This window comes from Lepus europaeus, chromosome X (assembly GCF_033115175.1).
Source record: "Lepus europaeus isolate LE1 chromosome X, mLepTim1.pri, whole genome shotgun sequence".
In the NCBI taxonomy this organism is placed as follows: domain Eukaryota; kingdom Metazoa; phylum Chordata; class Mammalia; order Lagomorpha; family Leporidae; genus Lepus; species Lepus europaeus.
Window position 1 is genome coordinate 102629412 of NC_084850.1, and position 13769 is coordinate 102643180.

Here is a 13769-nt window from a genome sequence, read left to right on the forward strand (position 1 = left end):
TCTTTCAAATAAATAAGTAAATCTTTAAAAAAAACGAAATCCTGCCATTTGGAACACACGTATGAACTTGGAGGACATAATGCTAAATGAAATAAATTACAAAGAGAAAGAACAAATACTATATGATCTCAATTATATGTGGAATCTAAAAAAGTCAAATTTATTGAAACAGAATAGAATGGTGGTTGGCAAGTGCTGGGGTGTGGGGGAAATAGGGAGATGTTGGCCAAAGCATACATGCTTGCAGTTAAAAGATGAGTAAGTTCTGAGGATCTAACATACAGCATTGTGCTTATAGTTAGAAATATTGTATTGTATACTTCAAATTTGCTAAGAGTATATTTTAAATGTTCTTACCATAAATAAGTGGAAAGTGTGTAAAGTGATAGATGTGTTAATTTACTGTGGTTATCATTCTATAATATTTACATGTATCAAGTCATCATGTTACAGACCTTAAAACAGATAACTTATTTCTGAAATTATATTTCAGTAAAGCTAGAAAAATTGACACTGTCTTTTCCACCTTCCTGTGAATTTATAATTCTTCCAAAATTAAAAAGTTGATTAAAAAACTCACGACATACCATGACACACCTATTAGAAAACTGACAATACCTAAATGGTAACATGGATGCATAGTAACAGGAAATCTCACTCATGGCTGATGCAAATGCAAAATGGTAGAATCACTTCGAAAAATAGTTTTTTATGGTTAAACACATACTTACCATGACACTCAGCAATATCACACCTATGTATTTACCAAAGTGATTTGAAAGGTATGTACATTCAAAAACCTATACACGGGGGCCAGCTTTGTGGCATAATGGGTGAAGCTGCTGCCTGCAATATCAGCATCTCATATGGGTACCAATTCGAGTCCTGGCTGCTCCATTTCTGATTTAGCTCCCTGCTAATGGGAAAGCAGCTTCCTGTTTGAGAAAGCAGTGGAAGATGGCCCAAGTCCTTGGGCCCCTGCACTTATGTGGGAGACCTGGATGAAGCTCCTAACTCCTGGCTTTGGCCTGGCCCAGCCCTGGCCACTGTGACCATTTGGGGAGCGAACTAGTGGATGGAAGATCTCTCTAACACTCTCTCGTATTCCCTGAGACACAAAAATATTGATATTAGGCTACTTAATAACCCTACAATGGTATCCAAGTGTTCAAGCAAAAGGGAGAGTTGTATGTCTCTTGCTTTAGATTAAAAGCTAGAAAGAATTACGCTTACTGAAGAAGGCATGTCAAAAGCTGAATTAGGCCAAAAGTTAGGCCTCTAGTACCAAAGAGCTGAGTTGTAAATGCAAATGAAAAGTTTTTTAAAAATATTTTATTTATTTGAAAGGCGGAGTTACACAAACAATACACACACACAGAGATGGAGGGAGGGAGAGAGAGAATGAATATCTTCCATCCACTGTTTTACTTTCCAAATGGCTGTGACAGCCAGGGCTGGGCCAGGCTGAAGCCAGGAGCATCTGGATCTCCCACATGAGTGGCAGGGGCCCAAGCACTTGGGTCATTTTCCACTGCTTTCCCAGGCACATTAGCAGGGAGCTGAATAAGAAGTGGAGCAGGCAGGCCTTGAAGCAGCACACATATTGGATGCTGGTGTTGCAGGTGTCAGCTTCACCTTCTATGCCACATCATTGACCCCCAGAAAAAAGATCTTGATGGAAATTAAAAGTGCTGCTTCATTGAATTTGTAGATGATAAGAAAGAAAAACAGCCTTGTTACTGAAATGGAAAGATTTAGTGGTCTGGACAGAAGATCAAACTAACTGTAACATTCCCTTAAGTCAAAGCGTAGTTCAGAGTGAGACCCTAACTCTATTCATTCTTTGAAAGTTGAGAGAGATGAGGAAGCTGCAAGAAAAAAGTATGAAGCTAGTAGAGGTTGGCTCATGAGGTTTAAGGAAAGCTACTGTCTCCACAACATAAAAGTGCAAGGTACAGCAGTAAGTGCTGATATAGAAGCTACAGCAAGTTACTCAGATCTAGCTAAGATAAGTGATGAAAGTGGCTGCACTAAACAACAGATCTGCAGTATAGATGAAACAGAAGATGTAATCTAGCACTTTCATAGCGACAGAGGAAAAGTCAATGCCTGTCTTCAAAGAACAGGCTTTTTGTTGGAGGCAAATGTAGTTGATAACCTTTAAGTTGAAACCAGTGCTTATTGGCCATTCTAAACATGCTAAAGCTCTTAAGAATTATATTAAATCTACTCTGCTTATGCTGTATATATGGATCAAAGAAGCCTGGATGACAGTACAACTGTTAACAACACGGCTTACTGAGTATCTTAAGCCCACTCTTGAGACCTACTTCAAAATATTCCTGTTCACTGACAATGCACTTGGTCACCCAAGAGCTCTAATGGAGATAAAACATCCATTTTGTAGCCCATGGATCAAGGAGCAAATTAGACTTTCAAGTATAATTTTAAGAAATATACTTTGTAAATCCTTGGCTGCCATAGATAGTGATTCCTCTGAAAGATCTGGGCAAAGTAAATTGCCTCTGAAAAGGACGCACCATTCTATATGCCATTAAGAACGTAATTGTCAAAATAACAACATTAACAGGCATGTGGAAGAAGTTCATTCCAATGTTCATGGATAACTCTGAGAGATTCAACCCATGAGTGTAAGAAGTAACTGCCGATGTGGCAGAAATAGCAGGAGAACTAGAATTGGAAGTGCAGCCTGAACATGTGATTGAATTTCTGCACTTCTCATGATAAAGCATTAGCAGATGGAGAGCTGCTTCTTATCGATGAACAAAGTAGTCTCTTGTGATGGAATCTCCTCCTGGGGAAAATGCTCTGAATACTGCTCAAAGGACAACAAAGGATTACACAGTGTTACATAAACTTAGTTGATAAAGCAACAGCAGACTTTGAAAGGACTGGTGCCAATTTTAAAAATACTTCTGTGAGTAAAATGCAATCAAATAGCACTGCATGCTACAGAGAAATCTTTTGTGAAAGGAAGAATCAATCAATGAGCCAAACTTCACTGTTGTCTTATTTTAAGAAATTTCCACAGCCACCCCAAATGTCAACAACCATCACCCTGACCAGTCAGCAACCATCGAAACCAAGGCAAGACCCTCCACCAAACAAACAAACAAACAAACAAATCACATCATTGTTAGCTTTTTAAAGCAATATTTTTCAATGAAGGTTTGTACACTGTTGTCTTGAATGTTGTGTAATATGTTACACACTTAATAGACTACATACAGGCTATAAACATAACTTTCATATGCACTGGAAGAAAACTCATCTGATTTTCTTTATTACAACATTCACTTTATTGTGGTGATTTGGAAATACATCTACAGTATTTCTAAGGCAGGGAACATCTGGCCTGTGGACTGTACAAGGCCAGTGAAATCATTTGGTCTGGTCCTGCCAAGGCAACCATAGGTGAGACTCAATATTCAACAAATCCATAGTAGGCTAACTTTTAAGATGATAATTTTATATGGCGTGTGAATGATATTATAAGTATCCAAATGGCCCTTGGCAAAAAAAAAAGGCTTTCCACCTCTGCTGTAAGGTATATCCATTCAGAACTAATTATAGATATTTGAGTGCACATGGCTTAATATTCAATACATATATTTCTTAACTCTGTTGAAGAACCTAGAACCAGTGACATCTTGGTAGTAATGGGCACATCTAGCACTCATATCTTAGATTCTAACTACCACTGTAGAATAAATGGGATGAGGACTCTTGGAGGAATATTTGATAGTAGTTCTGGGGCAAGGAAAATAACAGGATGAGCCTGGAATACCTTACAGATCTAGAAAGTAAGGAAGTGTTTGAAAATCAGAAGGATGAGGGCATGTCAAAGTGACAGAGGAGCCATCCTAAAAGAGCTCCCAAGGGCTAAAACTGGAACAATTTGATAGTTCTTGATAATAACCTAAAGAATAAAATATGTACCTATGAGTCAATACTGATAGAAATCAATGATTGAGTAAACAAATGGGATAGAATTCAGTAATCTTTTTTACAGAAGTATTCCAAATAATGTATGTAAATATCCCTGTCTCCAGGAGGTAGATCTTAACTCTCCTCTCCTTGAACATGGGAGGATCTTTGTGACTCAGTGACTCCAAGTATGGAAAGGGAAACACAGAAAGTTTACATTAGTGAAATGTGGCAGATACCACCTCATGTTCATATCCTATTGCCTCATGATGTGATGTGATATGATGTGACTATGTGAAGGGCGCTTCACCTCTTCCCAAAAACCCATTATGACCCCAGTCTAACAGAGAAAATATTAGACAAATCTAACCCGAGAAACATTTCTACAAAATAGCCAGCTGTTTTTTTTTCATTTTCAATTATCTTTACATACAGAAGATCGATTTAGTATATACTAAGTAAAGATTTCATCAGTTTGCACCCACATAGAAACACAAGGTGTAAAAATACTGTTTCAGTACTAGTTATAGCATTACTTCACATTGGACAACACATTAAGGAAAGATCCCACATGAGACGTAAGTACACAGTGACTCCTGTTGTTGATTTAACAATTTGACACTCTTGTTTATGGCGTCAGTAATCTCCCTAGGCTCTAGTCATGAGTTGCCGAGGCTATGGATCTTATTCCAACAGGGTCATAGTCAAAGTGGAAGTTCTCTCCTCCCTTCAGAGAAAGGTACCTCCTTCTTTGATGGCCCCATTCTTTCCACTGGGATCTCACTCTCAGAGATCTTTCATTTAGGTCTTTTTTTTTTTTTCCAGAGTGTCTTGGCTTTCCATACCTAAAATACTCTCATGGGCTCTTGAGCTAGATCCGAATGCCTTAAGGGCTGATTCTGAGGCCAGAGTGTTATTTAGGACATCTGCCATTCTATGAGTCTGCTGTGTCTCCCACTTCCCATGTTGGATTGTTCTCTCCCTTTTTGGTTCTATCAGTTATTATTAGCAGACACTAGTCTTGTTTGTGTGATCCCTTTGACTCTTAGACCTATCAGTGTGATCAATTGTGAACTGAAGATGATCACTTGGACTAGTAAGATGGCATTGGTACATGTCACCTTGATGGAATTGTATTGGAATCCCCTGGCACGTTTCTAACTCCCTCATTTGGGGCAAGTCCAATTGAGCATGCCTCAAATTGTACATCTCCTCCCTCTCTTTTTCCCACTCTTATATTTAACAGGGATCACTTTTCAGTTAAAATTTAAACACCTAAGAATAATTGTGTGTTAATTACAGAGTTCAACCACTAGAAAATTAATCAATTCTTAAAAAAATATCATGTAGGATCTCTGTCCTTAATGTGCTGTACATTGTGATTTAATGCTATAACTAGTATTCCAACAGTATTTTTCACTTGGTGTTGCTATGTGAGGGCAAACTGTTGAAATCTTTACTTAATATATACTAAACTGGCCGGCGCCGTGGCTCAACAGGCTAATCCTCCGCCTTGCGGCGCCGGCACACCGGGTTCTAGTCCCGGTCGGGGCACCGATCCTGTCCCGGTTGCCCCTCTTCCAGGCCAGCTCTCTGCTGTGGCCAGGGAGTGCAGTGGAGGATGGCCCAAGTCCTTGGGCCCTGCACCCCATGGGAGACCAGGAGAAGCACCTGGCTCCTGCCATCGGATCAGCGCGGTGCGCCGGCCGCAGCGCGCTACCACGGCGGCCATTAGAGGGTGAACCAATGGCAAAGGAAGACCTTTCTCTCTGTCTCTCTCTCTCTCACTGTCCACTCTGCCTGTCAAAAAAAAAAAAAGAAGACATGACAACTAAAAGTAATGTGGGATCCTGGATTGAATTCTAAGTGAAACAATTGTTGAAATAACAATAAAGTATAGAGTTAATACTATTTTACCAATAAGTTTATTTGTTTTGGCCAATGTACCATGAATATATGGTTATGCTAACATTAGAGAAAGCTGGGCAAAGGGTATATGGAAACTTTTTGTAATTTTCCCCAAAACCTAAAATTATTCCAGTATAAAAAGTTTATTTAAAAAACCAAAACATTCAATAACTTCTCATTTCATTCAGACTAGAAGCCAAAGTCTCTACAGTGGCTTACATGATCCTATGCTACTTGACTTTATATCTTTATTACTTATTAGACCTCATCTACTATGCTTAAATGAATGGATGAATGACACTCTAAATCAAAGGAATCCAAGTCTAAATGATCATTACAATCATCTGGGAAACTACTGAAAATGCAGAGTTCAAGGCTACATCTCAGAGATTTCTGAATCAGTCTTTCTGAGGTAGAAGCTGGAAATTTATATATATATATATATATATATATATATATATATATATATATATTTTACTTAGAGAGAAACAGACACAGACCACACACTGGTTCACTCTCCAAATGCCTACAATGGCCGGGGCTGGGCCAGGCCTGAAGTGGATGCCCATTCAGGTCCTCCCATGTGGGTAGCAAGAGCCCAATTACTTGGGCCATCACTGCTACCTCCCACAGTCTGTATTAACAAGAAGCTGGAGTCAAACCCAGGTACTCCAATGTGAGAGGCAGGCATCTTAACCACTAGGCTAACTGCCTGCTCCCAGAAATATATATTTTTACAAGTACCCTAGATAGTTCTGAGAATTAGTCAGGTTTGGAAGATTCTCAAGGTGAAAAAACTTATGAATTCTCTTATTAATTGAAAGCAAATAATTGTGACTACTGTAATTGAAGAGGAAAATTGAGACATTCTGAGGTACTGACTATTAAAGATAAAAGTGAATCTTCGAAGGATAAGTCTACCTTTAGTTCAGAATAGTGGTTCTCAACTGGGAGCAATTCTGCCCTCCAGAGAACATTTGGCAATGTCTGGAAACATTCGTAGTTGTCACAATTGAGGAGAGGGAGTATTAGTGGCACCTAGTGGATAGAGGCTGGAGATGCTGCTACACATCCTATAATACATAGGACAGCCCCAAGTAACAAAAATATCTGACCTAAAATGTCAGTGCGAAGACTTTGAAACCCTGCCTTAGCATGACTGATGGCCACTTATTTTCCACTAGTCATCTCCACTGACAATCTGCTCAGTATTCTACACAAATCAACATACTATTGGGCAACTTAAAATTTCCCCCCAATTTTTTATTTGTAAAATCTTTATTCATTATAGAAAAGTTGAAAGAATAATGTAAACCCACAGAAAATTAACATTTCACTGTATTTGCTTTGTTTTATTATACACACCATCTGTAAACACATATACTGTTTTTGTTTTGCTGAATCATTTAAAAGTAGCAGGCATCATGACACTTCAGCATGTATCTCCTACATGATTACAATACCATTATCTTATCTAAGGATGTTAGTCAATATTTTATGTCATCTTCACACTTCCCAAGTTGCCTTCAAAATGCCTTTTACAGCTCTATAGCTCCAAGATCACTTATCACATTTAGTTAATAAGTCCCTTTAGTCTTTTTTAACTTGAGAGGAGGGAGGGGGAGGGAGAGAGAGAGAGAGGGAGGGAGAACAAGAATGCACTCATCTGCTGTTTCACTCTCCCAGTACCTGCCACAGTTTGGCCTGGGCTGAGGCTGCCAGAGCTGCGAGCAGGAACTCAATCCAGGTCTCCCATGTGGGAACCAAATTACTTGGACCACCACCGCATCACTGCTTCCCAAGGTTTAAATGAGAAGGTAGCTGGAGCCAGAAGCCAGAGCTAGCTATTGAACCTAGACACTCCAATATGAGATGCGGGCATTGTTAAGATTTAACCAGAGTCTTAACCCCTGGGCCAAATGCCTGCCCCCTTAGTCTCTTTTAATCCAGAAGAGTTCCCCTATTTGTTTTTCATGACATTGTCTGAAGAAACCCAGCTCACTGTTTTTAGAATGGCTTCTATTTTGGAGTTGTCTCATTGTTTCCTCGTGGTGTCATTTAACATATTTCTTTTCCTTTTTACACATTAGAAGCTAAGTCTTGACTCCATTAGTTCAAGTTAAATGCTTTCAATGGAGTGGGCATTTGGCTTAGCTGAAAAGATGCCTGTATTCCACATTAGAATGCCTAGCTTTGATACTTACCTCCAGCTTCTGATTTCAGCTTCCTGCCCATGCAGACTCTGGGAGGCAGTGGTGACATCTTATGTAATTGGGTTCCTGTCACTCATGTGGGAGACTTGGATTGAGTTTTGGGCTCTCAGCCTTGACTCAGCCCAGTCTCAACCATTGCAGGCATTTGGGAGGTGAACCAGCAGATGGGAGCATGCGCACTCACATGCACTCTCTCTTCTCTGACTCTTAAATAAATAAATAAATGAGTAGTTTTTGGCACTGACACTTCACAGGTGATGCTGCATATTTCTCACTGCATTACATCAGAAGAAACACATGTTAGGTTATCCATCACTGAAGCTAAGTTTTATCTCTGGAGTAACATGGTGATCACCAAATCTCTGCTGTAAAGGCATACTTCCTCTTGGAATCAGAATGTGTAAATATCTTATTTCTTCATAATTTTCACCCCAGTAGTTTTAGCATCCACTGATAAGCTTTGTCTGAAATACTTATTACATCAGGGTTAGAAAATGGTGATTATTTCAAAGCTTATACTTCTTTTTACAATTACTAGCTCATAATATTCTATAAACAGCAAACGAACATTCTTTTATTTTCTCCCTACGTTTTTCATTTACCACTATGAACTATGAGTTTCTGTTGTTCTTAAATCACTCCCTTTGGGGCTGGTGCTGCGGTGTAACAGGTAAAGCTGCCACCTGCAGTGTTGGTATCCCATAAGGATGCTGGTTCGAGTCCTGGCTGCTCTACTTCTGATCTAGCTCTCTGCTATGGCCTGGGAAAGCAGTAGAAGATCGCCCAAGTCCTTGAGCCCCTGCACCCTCGTGGGAGATCCTGAGGAAGTTGCTGGCTTCGGATCAGCCCAGCTCTGGCCATTGTGGCTTGGGGAGTGAACCAGTGGATGGAAGACTCTGCCTCTGCCTCTCTGTAACTCTACCTTTCAAATAAATTAATAATTATTTTTAAAAATTACTGCCTTCATTCTTTTTTTTGGACAGTTAAATTGTCCCAAATTTGGAGCCAGCATTGTGGCACATCAGGTTAAGCCACTGCCTGGGGTGTCAGCATCCCATATCAGAGTGCCAATTTGAGTCCCAGCTGCTCTGCTTTCAATCCAGCTCTTTGCTAATGAACCTGCGGAAGACAGCCTGAGTTTTTGGGTCCCTGTCACCAACATCGGAGACCCAATGGAGTTCCAGGATCCTGGTTTCTACCTGGCCAAATTCTGGCTATTGCAGGCATTTGGGGAGTGAACCAGTGGACAGGAGATCTTTTTCTCTCTTTATCACTCTTCCTTTCAAATAAAATAAATATTTTAAAACATTTTCCCACATCTGTTGAGTGGAAAATCATTCAAACTGGCTCATGTGAGTTTCTGATATGACCTAATCAGCCTTTGATCACTTCTTCCTATGGTTATCTGTTTTTTAAGAATTATTTAGGCCGGCGCCGTGGCTCAACAGGCTAATCCTCCGCCTTGCGGCGCCGGCACACCGGGTTCTAGTCCCGGTCGGGGCACCGATCCTGTCCCGGTTGCCCCTCTTCCAGGCCAGCTCTCTGCTGTGGCTAGGGAGTGCAGTGGAGGATGGCCCAAGTCCTTGGGTCCTGCACCCCATGGGAGACCAGGAGAAGCACCTGGCTCCTGCCATCGGAACAGCGCGGTGCGCCGGCCGCAGCGCGCTACCGCGGCGGCCATTGGAGGGTGAACCAACGGCAAAAGGAAGCCCTTTCTCTCTGTCTCTCTCTCTCACTGTCCACTCTGCCTGTCAAAAAAAAAAAAAAACAAAACAAAACAAAAAAAAAAGAATTATTTAATGTTTATTTGCTGAAATTCCTATAACATCTGTTCATTGGTTTTAGTTTTAGTTTTTGCAGCAACAGAGCACTTTTCTTCCTCCATGTGAAATATTCTGTTACTTAAATGAAGACATTATATTTGAGTTAGAGCAATTCTTCTTTTTCCTAAATTTTTATTTATCATATTTATTTGTAAGGCAGAGATGAGAGACAGAGAAACCTCCCTATCTACTGGTTCACTTCTCAAATGCACACAACAGCAGGGGCTGGGCCAGTTCAAAGCTACAAACTCAATCCAGTCTCTCACACCAGTGGCATTGTCCCAACAATTTGAGCCATCACATTAGCAGGAAGTTGAAATCAGAAATGGATCCGAGACTCAAACCTAGGCACTCCAATATGGGATGTGGGAATCAAAAGTGGCATCTTAGTCATTGTGTCACATGTCCAACCCCAGGTTGGAGCAATTCTATGATACTACTTCACTAATATCATACATGTACATAAATTGTTAATTTAGACCTACTCAGATGTTCACTTCATTTCTAACCCTCACACTTTAGGATGGCCATGGCATTTATTACTTAGTTCATTTTCTAAAAGTTGTTGAGACTTCAAAGGTTCATTTTCAAAATTCCATGTTAATCTGAAATTTAAAAAATAATTTGAGAAATGGTTGTATCAAAAAAGCTGGGTCACAATTTCCTTTACAGGTTAGAAATCCGTTATCCAAAAATGCTTGGGATCTTAACACTTTGGTATTTAGGCTTGTTTTTCAATAAGAATACATGCAGAGAAGTGCTGTTTTGGGAGGTGATGTGAAGTTGTTTTCCACTTTGCTGTTGCCACTATATACATATATAAAAATAAAGAGCTAAATTTGAACAAATTCAAAAATCTGAAAAGACTAAAAAAGTACAGGTCTCCACCTAGTATAATTAACAGAGAAACAGAGTAGGGTAGGGAAGAAGAGAAGTGGGAGGACAGGGGGAGTGAGGAGTGGGAGAGTGAGTGACTGGGAGAGGGAGAGGCAGAGAGAGAGAGAGAGAGAGAGAGAGACAGAGAGAGAGGTCTTCCATCCATGGGTGATGACAGCATCCCATATAGCAGCACCAGTTTCAGTCCCAGCCACTCTGCTTCTACTCCAGCTCCCTGCTAATGCACCTGGGAAAGCAGCAGAAGCTGGCCCAAGTGCTTGGGCCCCTGATATCAATGTGGGAGACACACGTGGAGTTCTTGGCTCTTCCTCTCCCTTGGCAACTAAGGCCATTTGGGGAGTGAACGAGTGAATGGAAGATCTCTCTCTGTCCCTCCCTCCCTGTCATTCTGACTTTTGGATAAATATAAACTTTTAAAGTTAAAAAAAGAACCTGCAAGTGCACCAATCATTCAGAAAGTACCTTTGTTCAGAAGAGGAAGGAAGTCAGATGCTTTTTCTCGAAAAACCCTTTGAGCATCCTCAGCTTTCATGGTCACTTCCTTTGTTTGAACTAGGAAAAAGCCTTTACCAACCATCTGTGGAAAATAAAATTGCATTTACATTTTAAAATGAACTTTTGAGGCTAAAACAATGTTTTCCTGCTCCAGTAGTTTTCTGTATCAAATGCAATGCCACATTTTTGTTTTTGTTATGACTCTAATTCAGAACATGTGCTGTAACAAGTTATCATATATATGACATTCTTTCTTCATACCTACTCTTTTAAAATTATTTTTTAAATTTTAAAAATTTATTTGAAAGGCCGAGTTACAGAGGGAGGGAGAAGAAGAGAGAGAGGGAGAGGGAAAGGGAGAGAGAGAAGGAGAGGGGGGAGGGGGGAGGGAGGGGGGAGGGAGGGAGGGAGGGAGGGAGAGGGGGAGAGGAGAAGGAAAGGAGGGAGGGAGAGGGGGAGAGGGGGAAAGGAGGAGAAAGGGAAAGGGGAGAGGGAAGTATGTTCCATCTGCTGGTTCACTCCCCAAATGTCCAGGGCTATGTCAAGCTGAAGCCAGGAGACTGGAGCTTCTGCCTATCTGCCACATGGATAGCAGGGGCCCAAGCACATAGGCCATCCTCCACTGCTTTCCTAGGAGCATTGGCAGGAAGCTGGATCGGAAGTGGAGCAGCCAGGTCTTGAACCAGTGCCCTTACGTAATTCTGGTGTCACAGGCAGTGGCTTAACCTACTATGTTACAATGCTGACCCGTCATACCTACTCTTAATATTAATATTAATATAAAAATGTTTTAAATTGTGTTTTAAGTGACTCTAAGAGTCAAATAAATATGAATTATCCCTTAAACTTAAAACACAATTAAAAACATTTTTTGATTGGAATTACCAGACAGAAACTTTAGTTTGGTGATATTGCAAATATCCAATGTGAAGAGAATGTTTAGTAATGTAAGGTACATTCACATGATGAAATACCAGAGTTTATTACATTTATCGTAGCTCATTAAATATTACAAAGATTTTATAATAAAATGGGGGAAGGCTTGTTTAACAATGTTAATTTTAAAGGGCATGATATAGGGGCTGGCATTGTGCTGCAGCAGGTTAAGCTACCACTTGACCCTGACATCCCATATAAGCATTGGTTCAAGTCCTGACTGCTCCACTTCTGATCCAGCTCCCTGCTAATGTGCCTGGGAAAGCCACGGAAGGTGGTCTGAGGGCTTGGGCCTCTGCCACCCATATGGGAGACCTAGATGGCTCCAGGCTTCAGCGCAGTCCAATCCTGTTGTAGCCATTTGGGGAGTAAAACCAGCAGATGGAAGACCTCTGTCTCTCCCTCTCTCTTTCTCTAACTCTGCCTTTCAAATAAATCTTATAAAAAATCACATTTATAAAGTATTCATTACATGTCAGGCAGTTTTATGCACTTTACATGTATAATACACTTAACCCTCTCATGAGATAGGTACTATTATTACCCGCATTGTAGGGATGAGAAAAAATAGGTACAGCAGAGTGGTTAAGAAACTTGCCCAAGGTCATATAACTATTATGTAACAAAGCTGTTATTCAACTCCAGTACTATCTCAGATAAAAGAAGACATACATTAAAAATAATTGCAGAAAATTGGGACTGGCTTTGTGGCACAGCGGGTTAAGCTGCCACTTGGTATGGCTGTATCTCATATTGGAGTGCCTGGGATCAATTTCCACCTCTGCTTCCAATCCAGATTCCTGCTAATGCGCCTGGGAAGCAGCAGAAAATGGCTCAGGTACTTCGGCTTCTGCTACCCATGTGGGAAACCCAGATGGAATCCCTGGCTTCTGGCTTTGGCCTGGTCCAGCTCCAGCTCTAGCCCCAGCTGTTGCAGGCATCTGGCACAGTGAACCAGGGGATATAAGACTCTGTGTGTGTGTGTATGTGTGTGTGTGCTTTGTCACTATGCCTTTCAAACAAATCTTTAAGAAAACTGCAGAAAATTAAATGGATATCACTGCCAGATGATTGTAAATTTACTTAAAATATCAGAAAACAATCCTACCTCTATTTCTAATTTGATAGGCTACTCATCATCTCCCATTTTATAGCCAGACACATAAACTGATGATTAATTTGAGTGTTACCTAAAACAAATAGCTATGGAACTATTTTTTAATATTTCACTAGATATTTGAAGATTCATTTTCATAAAAATTCTACTTTTAAAGACTTGAAAATAGTGGTAACAACTTAAAATTATGAAATATTCCCAAACAATTCAAGCTATTTTATTGTAATTTATCCTGTATATATCTGTGATGTAAGAATAAGCAAGAAATCTGATTTTTAGATGAGAAAACCAAGGCCCAGTAACTTCTCCTGACTCCCTGAAGAATGTGTTTTCTGCTTTATCCAGCCTTTCTGGACTTGTCTCAAATTTTATACTTCTTACCTCAAAAACCATTATATGTTCAATTTATAAAAATATTATGAAACAAAATTC

General features: G+C 40.2%; 1 protein-coding gene across 1 annotated transcript in view; it reads right to left on the reverse strand.

The window, feature by feature from the left end:
* RP2 (RP2 activator of ARL3 GTPase) overlaps positions 1-13769 on the reverse strand; it is a 43641-nt gene that overhangs the window by 10719 nt on the left and 19153 nt on the right. The window contains exon 3 of the mRNA XM_062184131.1: positions 11252-11366. Within this exon, the coding sequence (XP_062040115.1) occupies positions 11252-11366 (115 nt within the window). The remainder of the gene's footprint in view (positions 1-11251; positions 11367-13769) is intronic.